Consider the following 19,091-nt stretch of genomic DNA (forward strand, 5'->3'; position numbering starts at 1 on the left):
GAAAACGAACCCGGAGTCTCTGCAGGGAGGGAGCGGGGAGGGGAGCGAGAGGGAGACGCCAGGGAGACGCTTCGGATGCTGCCAAGTCGAGCTTGTGGAAAGGACGGTTACGGCTTCCAGTGCGTGCGTGGCCCCAGAAGGGCAGAAATAGAATCAGTGGGTGGAATTTGCAGGGAGGTATGCGGGGGTCAATACCAAGAAGACTCTTCCAGTCACCAGTTATCTGTGAGGGTAATGGGCTGCCCCAGGAGGTGGTGAGCAACTCGTGGGTGTGCACGCAGGAGCACATTCAACAAACTGACCGCTGGCTGTAGGCCAATCTATTGGGAGTTTATATTAAATTATTATATGTGGGGCGCCTGGTTGTTCTGTCGGTTAAGCGTCTCCCTTCTGCTCAGGTCATGATCCCAGGGTCCTGGGATCCAGTCCCCTTGGGCTCCCTGCTCTGCGGGGCGGGGTGGGGGGTGGGGCTGCTTCTGCCTCTCTCATGAATAAATAAAAAAATCTTTAAAAAATAAATTATTATTTGTATAGTGTTTAACGCAATGCCTGGCACACAGTAAATGTTGCACATGTGTTAGTTGTTGGTGCCAGTGTTGATTATTATGGGCACAGAAATGAATGAAACTTCTATGGTTCCTGTCCTCCTAAAGTTAATTCTTGAGTTCTTGAGTGGATAAGGTAGTCATTAATCACTATCATTTTTAAAAAGTGTATTTAAAATCATGGTAAGTTCACCAAAGGAACCCTAATTTTAAATTATGGGGCAAGATGAGGTTGGTCAGGAAAGATTTCTCAGAGGAAGGTTAAGGAGTGAGCCAGATGTAAAAGAGGCACAGAAAGCCTGAGTGAAGGTTTTTAGCGGGGAGGTGGGGGTGGGGGTGGGGGGGGGTGAGTGAGGCAAGGCAAGGCAGGGCAGAGGAAAGAAGATTGCTTTTTGGGTAAATTGAAGATGTCCAGTTTGTCTGAAGCTTATTGTATTAAGAGAACACTGTAAGTGAAGTTAAAGAGGTAGGTAGGTGCCAGATCATGCAGCACTTAGTAGGCCATGATAAGGATTTTAAAATTTTATGTAAAAGGAAGCCATTGAAGTGGTGGAGAGGGGTTTGATAACTTTTTTTAAAAAACGGCCAGCTACTGTGTGGATAATAGATAAAAGAGCGGAAGCAGGGTTAAGACCTGGACCGGGGTATTGGTAGTGAAGATAGAGAAATGAATCTGAGATACTTTTTTTGAGGTAGAATCAAACCGGTTTGATGTGGGCCCATGGAGCTGCTATTTATTGAAATGGTTAACTACTGTAAGGAGAACGTATTTGGAGGTGGGAGATCCAGAAATCAATTTTGCATTTGTTAAATATAAGATACCTGGATCACCAAAATGAAGTGATCAAACAAGCAGTTGGATATAGACCCTTGGATTTTAATTAATTTTTTAACGCAGGGCTTGAACTGACGGCCCTGAAATCACGACCCAAGCTAATAGCAAGAGTCAAATACTTAATGGACTGAGCCACCCAGGCTCCCCATAGACCCCTGGATTTTGTAGGAGAATGTTAGCTATAGAAATCTAACATGAGAATCCTGTGAAAACACAATTTTTGCACTGGACTGAGCTGACTCTTTGGTCCCATTGATCTCTCTCCTGGTTCTATAAAATGTATTTCATAAAAATGTGTTCCATCTGTTATTACCACATGATGAATTTGGTATTACAGATTCTGGATGAGGTCCAAGTGACCATGCAGCCGCTTTTCTTTATAAATTGAAACAAAACAAAAACCACCCTAAACCTAAAGCCAACAATTTCTTTTGAGCAGAGACACAAAGCTGTACACATAGTAGCCAGATAGAGTAGAAAGAGCACTCTGACTTGGGTCAGATCAGAACAGGGGTGGTTCCCGCTACAGTGAGCTGGATGATTTATCTTATTGATGACTGGCGAAGCTATGACACATTTAATCCTTTGAAAATTGTCCCATTGTATGAAACTGGCAGTCTAGATATATGTCAATAAGCAATCAAAAAGCCTGACTTTCTGCATTTGTGCCAGCCAACATTGTTTTGGTGTTTCTATAGAACAGCTAAGCCCTTCAAGAGTGCAAGAGCAGCTCTCTCCCAAGAGTGTGCTATCCACCATTAATGGCACAAGACTCACCTGTAATGTGGAAAATGATTTTAAATTGAAGTACTTAAATAAAAGAACATCATTTGTAAACTGCAGTTGGGCTCTCCCTTCTTTCTGCCTGCACCTCTTTTGTGTATGCCTCTGTCCTCCCACTTGCTGGTCTCCTGACTTCTCTCCTCCGTTAGACTAGAGAGGATGTGTTCACCTTTGCAGCCCAGCATAGTTGGTAATTATTGTAAAATGAATAGGTAAACATATAGCATTTCCTCAGCCATGTGAACTTCACTGACCTTACTTTACAGAAAAGTAAGGCTGTGTGATTTGTCCAGGGTCAATGTAGTAGATGTATCCTCCTTTTCGGACGCCCGGTTATCTGAACTCCCTACACTTGGGAATTCCCCATCCTCAAGCTTGCTGGGTAGGAATCAGAGCATGCCTTTCACTATAAAGGCTGAGATCCAGGTATTTTCTCTGCTTCTCCACGTGACCCTGACACTACAAATATTCCCTGGACTATGAATGGGGTGCCAGAGACAGCAAAGTGGAGACCTGGCATAATTCTCTTTGGTAAGCATGGCAAACACAGCAAGATGAAGTTCTTACAGCAGCACCGGTTGTCGTAAAACTGCAGGGTTCTGGGCCTGTGGCTTTGGTTAGGTCGTGGCAGCTAATCCTCAGCAGAGACGGTGGCATCTTCACTGCACCAGACTGTGTTGAGTGACCAAGTAACCATGGGTGATGTTCCAGGTGCCTAGTCTCTGAGACCGATTCTCCAGGCCTCCTGATGATGCTAAATATCTATAATCCTTTCATTGAGTTCTTTTTCTCTCCAAATCTACCTAAACTGGATTTGGGTGTTTCAAGTTAAAAAAATAATAATAATAATTAAGAGCAGAACTGAAGCTATTACCTAGGACTTTTAACTCCTGATGCTAGTGCTTCTTCCTAACACATAAATCCTTACCCTCCAACAAGCCGTTTTTTACGTTACATATTGATATCGTTCAATCACCCTTTGGTTCACCAAGTTTATCCTTTTTTTTTTTTTTTAAGATTTTATTTATTTATTTGACAGAGAGAGATCACAAGTAGGCAGAGAGGCAGAGAGCCTAATGTGGGACTCGATCCCAGGACCCTGAGATCATGACCTGAGCCGAAGGCAGCGGCTTAACCCACTGAGCCACCCAGGCACCCACCAAGTTTATCCTTTTTAATGCCAGTTGATTAATGGACATTTCAAACGACTGCGTGGTAAGCCAGCTGCCAGCACAAGTTTGAAATGCAGCAGTATCATTGTCAGTACAGCTGCTTATGTAATATTGTTTTTATTTTTGTGTGTGTGTGTTTTTGTCCTTTATAGACATAAGTGGAAAATGAACACACTATTACTAATGTGGCTGGGAAAAAAATGAAAATTATCAGACACGCTTAAAGCACATCTTTAGCCTTAGAATGCTTACTGCATTAAAGCCAGCTGTGTTTTATTTGTGAAGATAACAGTTTGAGAATGTTTCATAAACCATTTCATCAGATAGTGGGTTTATAAGACAAGGTGATTTTGTAATGTTTTTCCGTCTCTATATACATGATTTCTATGTGTTCGTGAACTTGTACAAGGCAAGTGGCACCACCTTTGTGTATCCATAATACTGAGTTCATGCAAGTAGACTGTAAATCACAACTGTGTTGTCTCCTATATGATGTCCATAATGCAGAACAGGGAAAAGACGTGGTGCTTTATTTTCATTTCTTACTGTAGACTTCAAGAAAATAGGTTAATGATGGTTGTTCTGGTGTAATTTGCAACTGCAGTATATACATTAGCCAGCAGATGTCAGGGTGTGATCTCTCTTAAGACTAAAGTGTGAGAATAAAATAAACAGGAGTTTCTTGAAAGGACTGCAGGTTTTCTGGCTCCTCTATGCTCAACACACTTGGGTCACACTGGCCTTCTTTCTTCCTTAAATAGGCTTTAATACTTTTTCGAAGTCTCCCCATTCTTTTATCTGGCCAATTGCTAGTCATCCAATCTTACTTGATGAATCACTTCCTCAGGGAGCACTCCCGGCCTCCGCCCAGCCCAACAGGTCAGGGCTCCCCTATTTCAAGTTCTCACAATTACCGCCGCATCAGCCTGCAGCAGTTTATAAAATATGCAATTATTGATGAAATTAGGTTATGTCTGCTTCCCCTGCTAGACTGTAAGCTTCTTCTTCTTTTTTTTTTTTTTTAAGATTTTATTTATTTATTTGACAAAGAGAGATCACAAGTAGATGGAGAGGCAGGCAGAGAGAGAGATAGAGGGAAGCAGGCTCCCTGCTGAGCAGAGAGCCCCATGCGGGACTCGATTCCAGGACCCTGAGATCATGACCTGAGCTGAAGGCAGCGGCTTAACCCACTGAGCCACCCAGGCGCCCCTAGACTGTAAGCTTCTTAAGGACATGTACCATGACTGAATTCCCTTCTTCATCACTCAGCAACCAGTGCCTGCCTGCTCCTCTGTAGTCACTGAATAAAATCTGTGCATGTGAACACCTCCACCAAACAGAATGGGAATTATTTTTCTGAGGCCTATACAAGAGGTATTGCCCAGAAAGCTCCTAATTTTTCCACCTCCAATCCAGCAGTCATTTATTCAGTCCCTTCTTTGTAGATTCTATGTGGGACAGAAAAACGTGAGATAGCTCTTGTATTCAAGTAGTCTTTCAGGAAGAGAGAAAAAGACAACAGAAACCTTATTTCCCCATAATAGCAATTCCTGCTATAGAGTATCCACGTTCAAATTCTTACTCGCTTCCAGTGAAGAGTCCCATCTGTGACTCAGCCCACCTTGGTCACAGTAGCTGTTAGGGACTTCGAGAAAGAATCCTTCTTAGTTTCCAAACCTTTATCCTAATCTGCCTGCCCAAACAAGTCTTTTAACAATACACTTTTCGTTTAAAAGAACAGCAATCAGACTCCCCGTTAGGTCTTCTCAAGGCTAAATACCTATAGTTCTTTCAACCGCTTCTCTCATGGCAGGCTTTCTAGTCATCTCTAGTACTCTACCAAACTCGACTCTGGCAAGCTGGCAACTCTTGAAGCTTCTGTCAGATCTGGAGACCTTAATGTTGTCATTTACAAATGCAACCTAAAATTGATTTTGTTTTCAGTTTTGACTCTTATTCCTAAATCAGTCCAGAATTTCAGAATTGGAAGAGGCCTTAAGGTCAACTCACTATGTGTTACCCAAAGCAGATCCTGGACCAATGAAATCACCTGAATGCTTTAAAAAAAATAGATTCTTGGGCTCCATCCACAGCCAATTCTAATTCAGTAGATTTTTTTTTTTTTTAAGCTTCCCATGTGATTTGGTATGGAGCTTGTTTTGGAAAGCACCTCTGTACACAATGCCTGGCATTGCCTTACAGAACATACTCACTACCAGTGTTCTTTCCTGTTATACTTGAGCCTCTCCTGTGGCAGGAAGCCCACCACCAAGAGGTACCTGTGTATGAAAATCCTTCCAAACATTCTTAGTATGCATCCTTTGATTCCCAGGTATCTGACACCCCGCACACATTTACTCTTAAAATTGCACGTGAACAGATCAGTTCCTCATGAACAGGAAGACACATTTACCTTAGAGTCCCAACACACAAGTATTAAAAATGTGTTACTTTACCATCTTTTTTAGACACAAATCAGGAAGAAGGAAATAAATAATATTTGATCTGTATTAGCTAACACAAAGTTTAGTTAAGAATGCTTGCTGGGGGGGCGCCTGGGTGGCTCAGTGGGTTAAAACCTCTGCCTTTAGCTCAGGTCCTGATCCCGGGGTCCTGGGATCGAGCCCCATGTCGGGCTCTCTGCTCACCAGAGAGCCTGCTTCCCTTCCTCTCTCTCTGCCTGCCTCTCTGCCTGCTTGTGATCTCTGTCTGTCAAATAAATAAATAAATAAATAATCTTAAAAAAAAAAAAAAAGAATGCTTGCTGGGACACCTGGGTGGCTCAGTGGGTTAAGCCGCTGCCTTCGGCTCAGGTCATGATCCCAGGATCCTGGGATCTAGTCCCGCATTGGGTTCCTTGCTCCACAGGTAGCCGCCTCTCTCTCTCCACTTGCTTGTGTGCTTTCTCTCTTTCTCTTCCTGACAAATAAATAAATAAATAAATAAAATCTTAAAAAAAAAAAAAAAAAGAGTGCTTGCTAAGAGAAGTGTAGGCTAACATAAAGAAGAAAAATATGTTGAACTCAATGCCTTTTCCCTCAACATTTTAATAGCAATCATTATTTCACTAAGCTAGTAACAATATTTTATTAGTAACTTTTTAGATTCAGTAGGCTTAAAATCTTACTTGCACTTTCATGTTCAGTGAAGATTCTTATTTGCTTGAAACCAATGAAAACAATGGTTATTATGAAAATTGAGTATAAATTTTAACTGATGTAAAGATGCAATAGTAAGCCTATTAAGTTGTACTCAGAAGTATACTGAAGTTATATAAAAGCTGAAGTTTACAAATATGAAGATGAGCAATTCATTTGATCATTTCCTACATTCCCCTGCTCTAATTCTTTTTTTTAAAGATTTTATTTATTTGTCAGAGAGAGAGAGGGAGAGCGAGCGAGCACAGGCAGACAGAATGGCAGGCAGAGGCAGAGGGAGAGGGAGAAACAGGCTCCCTGCCGAGCAAGGAGCCCGATGTGGGACTCGATCCCAGGACGCTGGGATCATGACCTGAGCTGAAGGCAGCTGCTTAACCAACTGAGCCACCCAGGCATCCCCCCTGCTCTAATTCTTATCTACCACATTTCTTAAAACATTTTTGCAATATTTTTATTATTTTAAATTATCTATGTATTGCTTCTCTCCCATCGGCTCAAATGATTACAGGCAACGCAATTTGATTTCTGCGAAGAAAAGCATCTTATAAACTCCCCACTGCTGTAACACACGCAGTAGGAGTCTCCATGTTTCCGCACTGTCCCATAAAAATTAGTCTTCAGTCTCCTGGTATCATGAACATATCTGCAATTGGAGATTTTCTTTCCTCCTAAATGAACATATAAATTGGGGGAGAGTAAGTTGTGGTAGTATGTCAGATGTGGTCCTAGTCAGACCATGCCATACATACTTAGTCGTGAAACCAACAAACTCTAATGTACCATCTCTTGCGCCAGCAGCCTGAAAAGCCACACACTGGTGAGATTTCTCCCTTCAGAAAACAAACAAAAACAAAATGAATGGATCTTATTTTGCAGAACAGGACCCTTTACCTCCATGGAAAGTAGAGGAAAAACATCTGGGGCATACAGAGGGCTTTAGAGCTACTGCTCTGCCACTCCCACTTTTGCAGTTGAACTCAGCAGCACTATTTTTCTTCTGTCCATCAGCTCCTTCCCGCTGTTTCCTCCTGATCCCTTTAGATGTTCTTGTGCATTATTTCAATCCCTCCCTGACCCTGTCATTTCACCTCAGCCATGTGGCGAGCCCCAAACCTGGACGAACCCACCTCTCCACCTTCTCCAAGCCTGCCTCTGGAGAGCAGAGCAGTGCTAGACAAAAAGCCCACATTCAGGCACTGCAAAGGCATAATCTCCTATCTTAATTGGGGTACTAATCTCATCTGACAAGTTTAGCTCTTTCTTGTTAGCTTGCTCTTGCACTTCCCATAGCTACTTAAAAACTTCTCCACTCTAATTCTATTATTTAATGAACACGGAGTGCCTATGAGGTGCTAGGTGGTCTTCTATGTACTAAGATACTACAGTGAACATAACGGATGAAATCCCTATCCTTACCAAACATATATTAAATGAAGGGAGACAGATAACTAACAAAATAAATAAGGAAAAATACGTTAAGTGCCATTAAGAAAAATAAAGGAGGGGCTACGGAGTACTGGAGAGGTTATAATTAAAAAAAGTTTTTTGGGATGCCTGGGTGGCTCAGTGGGTTAAGCAGCTGCCTTCGGCTCAGGTCATGAACCCAGTGTCCTGGGGTCGAGTCCCACATCAGGCTCCTTGCTTGGCAGGGAGCCTGTTTCTCCCTCTGCCTCTGCCTGCCGCTTTGTCTGCCTGTGCTCTCTCTCTAACAAATAAATAAAATCTTAAAAATAAATAAATAAATAAAAAGTTTTTGAAATGGTAACTATGGAAAAATCACATATCTTAAATATACAACTTGCTGGATTTTCACAAGATGAAACATCCTGTAATTTATAAAGGAGTTGGGAAAGGTCTCACTGAAAAAAAAAATGCCATTAAGCAGAGACCTGAAAGAGAGGGAGTGAGACACTTGAAAATCTAAGGGAAGAGCATTCCAGACAGAGAAAATAGTGCAAAGGCCCAGAGGCAGCATGTCTAGTTTGTTTGAGGAAGCAAGGCCAGTATAGCTGGAATGCAGTGAAAGAGGGAAGAGTCATTAAAGATGATTTCAGAGGGGCGCCTGGGTGGCTCAGTGGGTTAAGCCGCTGCCTTCAGCTCAGGTCATGATCTCAGGGTCCTGGGATCGAGTCCCATATCGGGCTCTCTGCTCAGCAGGGAGCCTGCTTCCCTCTCTCTCTCTGCCTGCCTTTCTACCTACTTGTAATCTCTCTCTGTCAAATAAATAAATAAAATCTTAAAAAAAAAAAAAAAGATGATTTCAGAGATACAATGAGGACCAGATTGTACAGAACCTGTGGACACCCAGAACGACTGTGGCTTTTCCTCTGAGTGAGATAGAAAGCCATTAGAGAATTTTAAGCAGGAAATACAGTTTAAAAAAAAAAAGAGAGAAAGAATTCTGAGGAATGAAGCCTAGGGTCCTTTATGTTAGACATAAAGAGGTCCTACAAAAGAATCTGAAGAAGAGAGGTTAAGTGGGATAGAAAGGGGGGAGAGAGGAAAAATGAGGAAACTAGTGTTCTGGAAGGTCTGCAAGGCGGTTACAATAACAAAACAGTGTGTTGTGTGCTACAGACAGAGTGAGACAGGTCAGTGTTAACCTTGACAAGAGCAGTTTCAGAGGATCGTTGGAGATGTAAACCTACTGGGATTGGGTTCAAGAGATCACCAGAGAAAGGATATGAAAATAAACCACTTTACTGAGGCATTTAAATATGAAAGACAGCAGAGAAATGGCATGGTAGGTGGGGAGGGGTGAGGATTCAAGAAGACTACAGTGGATGTTGTGGTAAAAGACCCAGATCTCAGCTTTAGGACCAAGGTACTCATTCCCCCAGCAACTAAGAGATTTGGCTGCTGACAGTGCAAAGCTGCACTGGTTTACATATTGTCTATGGCTGCCTTCACACTGCAGGAAGAGTTGACAGAGCGCAGAGCTCACAAAGTCTGAAGTGTTTACCATCTGACCTTTCACAGAAGGTCAAAATGTCTAGCTGTCCTATCTACAACACTCTGGTGCCTGATCTTATAGGTAAAGAGATATGCTTAGTCGAGCAAAGGAGGGGGGAAGTTCACATTCCCCCCGCTTTTTTTAAAGTTGTTTTTTAAAGGATTTTATTTATTTTTCAGACAGAGAGAGAAAAAGAGCGAGCAAGCGCGCACAAGGAGAGGGAGCAACAGAAGAGCAGGCAGAGGGAGAAGCAGGCTCTCCGCCAAGCAAGGAGCCTGAAGCAGAACTCAATCCCAGGACCCTGGGATCATGACCTGCGCTGAAGACAGATGCCCAACTGAGACACCCAGGCATCCCTAAACGTTCACGCTCCTACACTTGTTCTTCCTTCCAAATCTAGCCCAAGTTTGCCCAGCTGTAAACTACTGAATATACTGTAACTGAAATGCAAGCTTACTTCTCCGAAGAACTTCAAAGAACAATGATTAAGCAGTTTAAAAAATGAAACTCAGGGTGCTTGGGTGGCTCAGTGCATTAAGCCTCTGCCTTCGGCTCAGGTCACTATCTGAGGGACCTGGGATCGAGCCCTGAATTGGGCTCTGCCCAATTGGGCCTGCTGCCCTCCACCCCTACCTGCCTCTCTGACTACTTGTGATCTCTCTCTCTCACTCAAATAAATAAATAAAATCTTAAAAAAAAAAAAGAAGAAGAAGAAGAAAGAAACTCAGTGGTAGCAGGAAGAACACTACCCTAATTGAGGAGCAAGATTCTAAGATCAGACCCCTCTACAAAACCTGTTTGTGGGTTAGCATTTTCTCAATTATCTGCATTTCTTTCTATGCTCCATTTTAAGTTTACAAACCTCAAATCTGCTATGGTTCTTTACTATTTCACATCACACATTCAAACCAAATATATACACAAGGCCAAATGTTTTCTGATGTACTGTGTCCAAATTGTTTATTACAAGTATTGGATATCCCCCCTACCGAATTTTAAAAAGTCAGCAATAAAAACTGCACCATCACATTTTCCCTTATTCTAGCCTGAACATATGCTAGAATCCAGGATAACAATCATACAACCCAAGAAAAGCACTTAAAGATAGGATACAATAAATAAAAAATTAAAAGCCCCTAAATCTTGGACAGCTACTATTTATTAGCTACCAAATCTTCCAGAGTCTCAAACTCCTCATCTGTAAAATTAACAATTATTAGTGAGTTTAAGTGTTTGCTAATGTTGAAGTCTGTATACAATTAAAATATAAACATGCTATCTCACAACATCTGAAAATATAAATGAAACCTACTAATGCAGTGAATGCTAGCACAAATCACTTCTAATCACCTTCTACCAAACACTAACCATTAACAATAAATAGCATTTGGGGCGCCTCGGTGGCTCAGTGTGTTAAAGCTTCTGCCTTTGGCTCAGGTCATGATCCCAGGGTCCTGGGTTCGAGCCCCACATTGGGCTCTCTGCTCAGCGGGGATCAGGTTTCCCCCTCTCTCTGTCTCTGCCTGCCTCTCTGCCTACTTATGATCTCTGTCGAATAAATAAATAAAACCTTAAAAAAAACCCCACAATAAATAGCATTTACCAAATGTCAGGCACTGCACTCATGGCTCCACTTGTATTCTTTTACTTTATCCTTACACATTCTGAAGTAGACAAATGTTCCCCCCACCCTAATTTTACAGGTGAAGAAAATGAGATACAGAGGTTCGGTTGCTAAAAGTCCTCCATCTACTACGTGTTGGAATCAAGACACAAAATCACATCTGCTTGTCTTTAGAGCCAATAACGGTGACCATGGTGCTATATAATACAACTCCTTAGGACAGGAATGAATATAAATTACCAAAATGAAATACAGCATCACAGGGTAAAAATACATGCTATTTGGGTAAAGATGGTAGATCACCTGCTTCCACTGCCTCCTGAAATTCCATTAAATGACAGCAAAGATTTTCGTCTTTTTTAAAAAATATTTTATTTATTTATTTGACAGACAGAGATCATAAGTAGGCAGAGAGGCAGGCAGAAAGAGGAGGAAGCAGGCTCCCTGCTGAGCAGAGAGCCCGATCCGGGGCTCGATCCCAGGTCCCTGGGATCATGACCTGAGCCGAAGGCAGAGGCTTTAACCCACTGAGCCACCCAGGCGCCCCAAAGATTTTTGTCTTAAGGCATAAATCTAAAAGAATGGAAAAAGAAAGGAGATAATAGCAGCAAAAAGCTAGAAGCTGGAAAGCAGATGGACAATTAAATAACATGGTAGCTCCAAGAAAACATCTGGAGTCAGCAGTAGAAAAGCAAAACAAACAACCCAACTTACATCAGAGAATCCCTATAAGGTTTAGGAACTGGTGTCTTCCACTACCTTTGGAAGTAGGAGCAAAGGGGTAGACACTACAATAAGGACTGGTGGAAGATTTAAGTACTCATAATGCTCTCTGCAACTCTATGTAGCTAACTAAGCGGCCTCTTTTGCCCACCTCCCTCCCCAAATTAGACATTTGTTTTCTGAAAAGGGTAAAATAGAGGGTTCTCTGGATTGGGGATGCTAGGCAGTTATGAGCAGAGGTACTGTACTCAATACAGAGACTCAAATGCATTCCGGATGTGAGATAAAGTAAACAAGATACAGAAAAAGAGATCCAACATGGGAGAAGAGGAAAAGGAATTCCTGGAATTGCCAGTGAGTGGAGATCACAGAACACAGCACTACACCTAAGGCATAGGAGACCACAGTCCAGACTGGGACAGGTCAGAAAGCTCCAGGAAAGACTTATGTGCCAAGATGAAACAGGATGCCTAGTGAAACTGAACACTGAGATCAATTTAGATATATGGCAAAGGGTCTAGTTGATTTAGTTTAAGCTTATAGAAAACAAAGCCGAGGAAAAATAAAACTACGTACAGGAAAAAAGAAAACAAACAGCATTTAGAGTCATCATGAAATTGATTCACACAAAAGCACACTAAGTACATCGGAAGGAAGAAGAACTGAGAAACGGTAAGAATGACGTAGGTAAGGAAAGAGTCCTAATCCCTCCACACATGGAGAAATCAGTAGACAATGTCTAAAAAGAAAAATCATAAAATAACAATACAATCATGCTATTCAGAGACATGAAGGTAAATACCGATACAATTAGCTAAAAAGAGGTGACTGCAGTTGTATCCGGGAAGAATGTTAAGGACTGTCCTCTTCCCCCAATAACTTTAGAGAATGGACATAAAACAACATTTTTTCCTTTGGTGGTGGTACAGATGGATTCCCAGCATCACGGAGCAATGCTGCCTTTCACAAAGACTGCTTAACAATAAAATAATGTCAGTCAACCCTTCAGTCCAAAACAAGAGGAACTCAATTTAATGTAGTTTGTAATAATTACAATATTAAAGAGGTCTGCAGCAAAAAGCAGGTTAAGAGAAATAAAATCCCAGTTTTTTCCTTAGTCGCTATTTTAATTAAAAATATAGACTGATGGTCCTGTGCTCAAGTGTTGTTGGGGCTGTGTGCTGGCTTCTGTAAAACAAAACTAATCATAAGGAATTCTTCAACATACATACTCCAGGCAGAAGAAAAAAGGTAAACAGAAATGACTAACAAGACAGTGCTATTGTACACATAATTCCCTTATAATTAATACTTGCTAGAAAATGGACTTTGACATTACTTACAATTATATCAACATTCACAGAGGCTGAACATCACAGGCATATGGGTGTATTATGACCCAAGATGTCTTTACTTCCCAAGTAGTTTTAAATTTTAGCTATGAAGGTCAGTCACCAGAGCCGAACTTGTTCTTAACAAGTAGAATTTTTATGTCCATTCAATCCAAGAGTCTCTTACATATTTCTGGGCCTATTCATTTGAAGATAGGAGTAGAAATTGTAGCTGGGTTCCTCATATCATGCATTCACATGTGTTGCCCATCTTCATATGCTGTCCAATTTCTTTAGGATAAAAGGTGCTGAAAGAAAAATAAACCCAGAATTTCAGATCTATTAGCCCACAAGTTACATTACGGAATTTATAAGACGGGGGAGGAGGGGTGTCTTACAGGTTTAGTTCACTACATTTTTAAAATGACTCCAAATTATGGCCAAGCCTCTCCCTGCATAACTTAGCAAAAGAGACTCACTGTCTTTCCAGTGTCATGAAACTCTGACTATTTTAAGGTTCATTCTTACACCATATACAATCTTTCCTTTAGGTAGTTCTCTCTCTCAGGACCACTAAAAGTAAATTCAATCCTCCTTCAAGAGACCGTACTTTTTACTTTGGGTGATTTAACTGTCAAAGAAACAAAATGCTAGGAGAAACAAACTGGCATTTTTTCACCTTTTTAAACATATTTAAGGGGTGCCTGGGTTCAGGTCAGTAGAATGTCCAACTCCTGATTTCAGCTCAGGTCATGAGCTCAGGGTCATGAGATTGAGCCCTGCATCACACTCCCTGCTCAGCAGAGTCTGCTTGGGATTCTCTCTCCCTCTCCTTCTGCATCCTGCTCCTCAAATAAATAATTAAAAAGAAAAACCCATAATCTCACAAAACAAACTGAGGGTTGCCGGGGGGAAGGGGGTCGGGAGAGGGTGGTGGGGTCATGGATATTGGGGAGGGTATGTGCTATGGTGAGTGCTGTGAAGTGTGTAAGCCTGGCAATTCACAGACCTGTACCCCTGGGGCTAATAATACATTATATGTTTATTAAAAAATTTTTTAAAAAGAAAGAAAACCCCACATATTTGAGAAAAGCAGAGGGTGGGAGAAAACAGCACTGCACTGGGGAAGCAGAAGAGCTAGACACAGATTTTGATTCTCCCACTAATTAGCTATGCATCACTTATGCAATCCAAATCACATTATGATACAGGCCTACTTTAGTTCTTACAAGGGTCTACTAGGATACAAACCGAAATGGCTAGAAAATAAAAATATAGTCATAGGGATCTAATGAAGTGTTATTATTGTCTGTTTGAAAGTGCTATCACTAATCACTAAGATAATGCAAATTAAAACTACAATGAGATACCACCTAACAACCATTAGGATGGCAACTAACAAACTGTTGGAAAGAATATGGAAAAACTGGAACCCTGGAGCACTGCTAGTGGGAATGTAAAATGGTACACCTGCTACGGATCACAGCATGGTGGGTCCTCAAAAAATAAAAAATAGAGGTATCTGCATATTCATGTTATAGCAGCATTATTCACAGTAGCTAAAATGTAGAAACAATTCGGATCCAAAGATGGATGAATGGATAAGCAAAATGTGGTATATGATGGAATATTATTCAGCCTTAAAAACGAAAGAGATTCTGACATATGCTACGACATGGATGAACCTCAGGACCCTATGCAAAGTGAAACAAGCCAGTTACAAAAAGACAAATACTATTTGATTTCACTTCTATGAGAGCCTTAAGAGATGTCAAAATCATAAAGTTTCAGAGTTACAAGATAAAGAGCTCTGGAGATGGATGGTGGTGATGGTTGTACAACATTACAAATGTTTTTAATACCACCGAACTGTACACTTAAAATAGTTAAGATAAATTTTGTTCCATGTAGTTTACCACAATTTTAAAAATTAGATAATAAAAGGGGCCGAGACCAAAAAAGCTGCCAGAAGGATCCCCTTTCTCAATACACATACTAAAGTAATGAAACATACTGTTGACATTAAACTGAAGATACTGAGATCTGCTGAAAGCTGACAAAGTAGAAGTATGTCCAGATATTTCTAATTCTTATCAGATATTTCTAATTCTTATCAGATGAAAAACGGTAACACCCATCAAATGAATGGATAAACAAAATGTGGCATATCCACACAATGGAATTACTTGGCAATAAAAAGGAAATACTGACACCTTGAAAACATAATGCAAAGCGAAACAAGCTAGACATAAAGGTCATATATTCTAAAATTCCTTTTACATGAAAAGTCCAGAATAGGCAAATCCATAAAGAAAAAGTAGATTAGTGGTTGCCAAGGGAAAGTGAAGGGGAAAATGGGGAATGATAGCTAATGGGCATGGTGTCCACTTTGTAGGTAAAGAAAATGTTCTGAAATGCATTAACTCTGACTATACTAAGAATCACTAAATTACATGCTCTTCATTTTTTAAATTTTTCTTCTTTATTTAAAAGAACTTTTAATACTTTATTTAAGTATAATTGACATACAGTATCCTACTAGTTTCAGGTATATGTCCTAGGGATTCAATATTTTTAAAACGATCCCCACAGTAAGTCTAGCTACCACACAAAGTTAATACAGTATTGTCTATATTCTCTATGCTGCACATTGCACTCGTGACTTATTTCTCTCACAACTGGAAGTGTGTACCTTTTAAACCCTTTCCCCTATTTCAATATCCTCCACACTACTCCCCACTGGCAATCACCAGTCTGTTGTCTGTATTTATCACTCTGTTTCTATTTTGTTTTTGAAGATTCCACATATAAGTGGAATCATATGGTATTCATTTCTCTCTGACTTATTTCACTCAGCTTAATAGCCTACAGGTTCATCCATGTTGTTGCAAATGGCAAGATTTTTATGCCTAAGTAATATTCCATTGTATATACACACCGCATCTTCTTTGCCCACCTATCAAGAGACACTTAGGTTGAACTGTACACTTTAAATTGGTGAACTGTATACTATGTGAATTACACTGTCATTTAAAAAGTGGTAATGTGGGACAGTATTCTGTATGTTTGGTTTTTTTTTTAAAGAAAATCAATTCATATGAGATACAAAGATTGAAAAGAAGCAAATATTTTACTGGCAGCTAAGTCAACAAAAAAGGAAGAGGAGAAAGCTGGGAGTTGCAAAAAGCCGTTGAAGGAGGAGGATTGGTGTTTCTGTTCAGCAGGGCTCCCTCTCCTGGGGACGCAGGGTAATACCATAGCCAGGGACAGGGTACCAGGCTTCAGTGAGCTCTGGCCTAGACCCAATTTGAGCCTTCTACGGGATGACCTTGGTATGGCCTTCCTTTATTTCAACCATCCCAGCCTCTCCACCCAGACTTGTCAGCAATACACTGCAAGGTGCAATGAAGAGTACTGAACGGAGAATCGGGGATTGGGGCACAGGTCACTTCTGAGATTCGTATCAGTAAAACTACATAAGTGACCTACAAAGCTGCACCCCTCTCTAATATTCAGTGTCCCTTTAAACTCTGATATTTTGTGTTAAGACCCCCTTTGAAAGGTGAGTTCTCATTCGCAAAAAATGATATACAGAATGCTAAGCCCGGCCTCCCTCAAAGCGTTACCGTCAAGACCGGCTAACTCAAATAAGCTTCTGCCAAACGTAAATTCAAATAAAACTTCAGCTATTATTATTAATCCTACAGCCTACTTCTTTCTTCTCATTCCTTCAAAAAATTTTTTTAAAAAGTAAGAAACAACTATTTACTTCACCCTCTGTTCAAGTAAGCAAAAGAAGCAAACCTTGTATTTCAGAGAGATCAGCACTGAAGGAAGGAAACCTGGTATTAAGAGCTCTGGAGTCTAGACCAAGAACATTCACTGAATCGCTGAATGACCTTGAGCCAGCCATTTCTCTACTCCAGCTCTCAGCTTCGGTCGGCAAAACGAGGGAGCTGCTCGGGAGGGGAGCCGAGGGGAGTGCAGGGGAGGGGATAATAAACCCTGAGTGAGGCTCTTTCAATTCAAAAGCTCTTGCCGCAGGGCGAGGCGGGATGATCACCCTCGCAGTCCCGGCCGCCGCGTGTACTTCTGACCCTGACCCGCAGACCCTAAGTCGCGCCTGCGCCCGCTGATCTCGATCCCCATCTCCCATTCTCCCCGCGACGACTCAACTAGCTCAGCTCGCGGGCCCCCCGAGAACCAGAGTTGGGTGGGTGGCGTCCGCGAGCTCCCCGCGGGTCTCCTGACCGCAGCCTAGAAGGACACTCACTGACTCGCAGCAGGGCCACATAGATGAGGAAGTTCCGTATGGACGAGAGCACATCCTCGCGCATCTTCCGTTTCATCTCCTCGGGGTCCAACTTCGGCGCAAGGCCCTCGATCCGGAACATCTCGGCTTTGCCTCCCCGGCTTCCAGGTGCCACGCTCCGCTCTCCTCAGAGGCTGCCAGGCACCCGGAACCGGCCCCATCCCATTTCCTGTTCCCGCCCGTCGTTTTCGCGCGCGGCGACGGGGAGCTGCGAGGGACAATCCTCATTCGTCCCAGAGGTTCTGCAGCGGGCTGCCTGAAGGGGGCGTCGTAGTCTCAGCCACGCAGGACTCCGGTTCTTCCAGGCTGTTGAGTAAGGTTTGTCTTGAGCAGGGCGCGGTGCGCTGCAAAATGCTTTTACGCCTTGGACGGGGTGATGCTCGAAGACACCACCATAAATAACAATAGCTACAGTTCTGTGCACGGGTTAGATATTCAAACCTTCATTTCCTAGATGACAAAGCTGAAACACAGAGAGCTTTAAAGCAACTTGCCCAAATATACTTTAAAATACCTTAGGGGAAAAAAGTGTTGAGGAAGGGAAATGAAACAATATTACCAAAGTGTTGAAAATTGCTTAAACTGTTGACTAATATATCATTTTAATGATCCTAGTCTTTTTATTTTGAACATGTTTGAAAATTTTCCAAAAGTTAACACAAAAAGATGAAGATGATGAAACTTGCTTGTGATTACACAAGTAGTATATGCAGTATTTTTTTTATGATTTTTTAAAAAGATTTTGTTTATTTATTTGACAGAGATCACAAGTAGGCAGAATGACAGGCAGAGAGAGAAGAGGAAGCAGGCTCCCTGCTGAGCAGAGAGCCCGATGCAGGGCTCGATCCCAGAACCTTGAGATCATGACCTGAGCCGAAGGCAGCGGCTTAACCCACTGAGCCACCCAGGCGCCCCATGCAGTATTTTTTTTTAATGTTATTGTCATCCCCATTCTAATTTATATAAATATATATACACACATATATACTCTATGCCCTACCTGGGGCTTGAACTCAGGACCCTGAGATCAAGAGTCTCATATACTGACTGACCCAGCCAGGCACCCCTACAGTAGGGTTTTGTATTTAGATTTGTGGGACCCAGACATAAGAAAGTTTTAAACTCCATATTATTATTGTATTCTCATTTCTGGCATTAACGGATCCTTATAGATAGGCCCAATAATACAGTATATAAAAAACAAGTTGAGCTCCTTTCAGCATTTTACAGATGAGAGGGGGCTGAGAAGCCAAGTGTACTGCTTATAGTCATTCTGCTAGTGATGGGCAGAGGCAGGGTTCTAATGCAGATCATTATAATGCCAAGATGCACTCTCTTTCCCCTGCATGCCTCTGCTCCTCTGTTAGTCTTTTAACCATTAGTGCCTGCCTGGATGGGCATCACTGGAGTCAAGAGGTAGAGGTTTAGTACAATCAGATTTCCGGTCACAGAATCATCAAAACAGTGCAGCTCCAAATTTTGCATGCCAACTAGCCATATAAAATTTTTAGACACAAACCACATGACTGAATTGCTCACATAATTCAAGACCAGAATGTACCTGGGGCGTCTGGGTGGCTCAGCCAGTTAAGTGTGTCCGACTGTTGATTTTGGCTCAGATCATGATTTCGATGTTGCTGGATTAAGCCCTGCCT

General features: G+C 41.7%; 2 protein-coding genes and 1 long non-coding RNA gene across 4 annotated transcripts in view; 1 reads left to right on the forward strand and 2 right to left on the reverse strand.

Moving 5' to 3' along the window:
• FBXO10 (F-box protein 10) overlaps positions 1–13,260 on the reverse strand; it is a gene marked incomplete at its 3' end in the record, with an annotated part of 69,984 nt that extends 56,724 nt beyond the window's left edge. The window contains exon 1 of the mRNA XM_082694818.1: positions 13,137–13,260. The remainder of the gene's footprint in view (positions 1–13,136) is intronic.
• On the forward strand, positions 8–13,055 carry LOC309846135. Its single transcript, XR_014301742.1, has 2 exons — positions 8–177; positions 9,626–13,055. It is a non-coding gene; the product is annotated as an uncharacterized lncRNA (long non-coding RNA).
• Positions 6,919–17,609, reverse strand: TOMM5 (translocase of outer mitochondrial membrane 5). Of its 2 annotated transcripts, XR_014301733.1 has the most exons (3): positions 17,398–17,609; positions 13,137–13,432; positions 6,919–7,161 (listed from the first exon to the last, which is right to left on the reverse strand). XR_014301733.1 is itself a non-coding variant. In XM_082694919.1 (2 exons), the coding sequence occupies exons 1-2, from the start codon at positions 17,516–17,518 to the stop codon at positions 13,398–13,400; spliced, it is 156 nt and encodes a 51-aa protein (XP_082551045.1). In that variant the 5' UTR covers positions 17,519–17,609; the 3' UTR covers positions 12,803–13,397. The 2 variants fall into 2 exon arrangements, 1 of the variants encoding a protein (XP_082551045.1); XM_082694919.1 differs by lacking the exon at positions 6,919–7,161 and having other exon boundaries at positions 12,803–13,432.
• Positions 17,610–19,091: the final 1,482 nt, after the last annotated feature.

This window comes from Mustela nivalis, assembly GCF_964662115.1.
Source record: "Mustela nivalis genome assembly, chromosome: 13".
In the NCBI taxonomy this organism is placed as follows: domain Eukaryota; kingdom Metazoa; phylum Chordata; class Mammalia; order Carnivora; family Mustelidae; genus Mustela; species Mustela nivalis.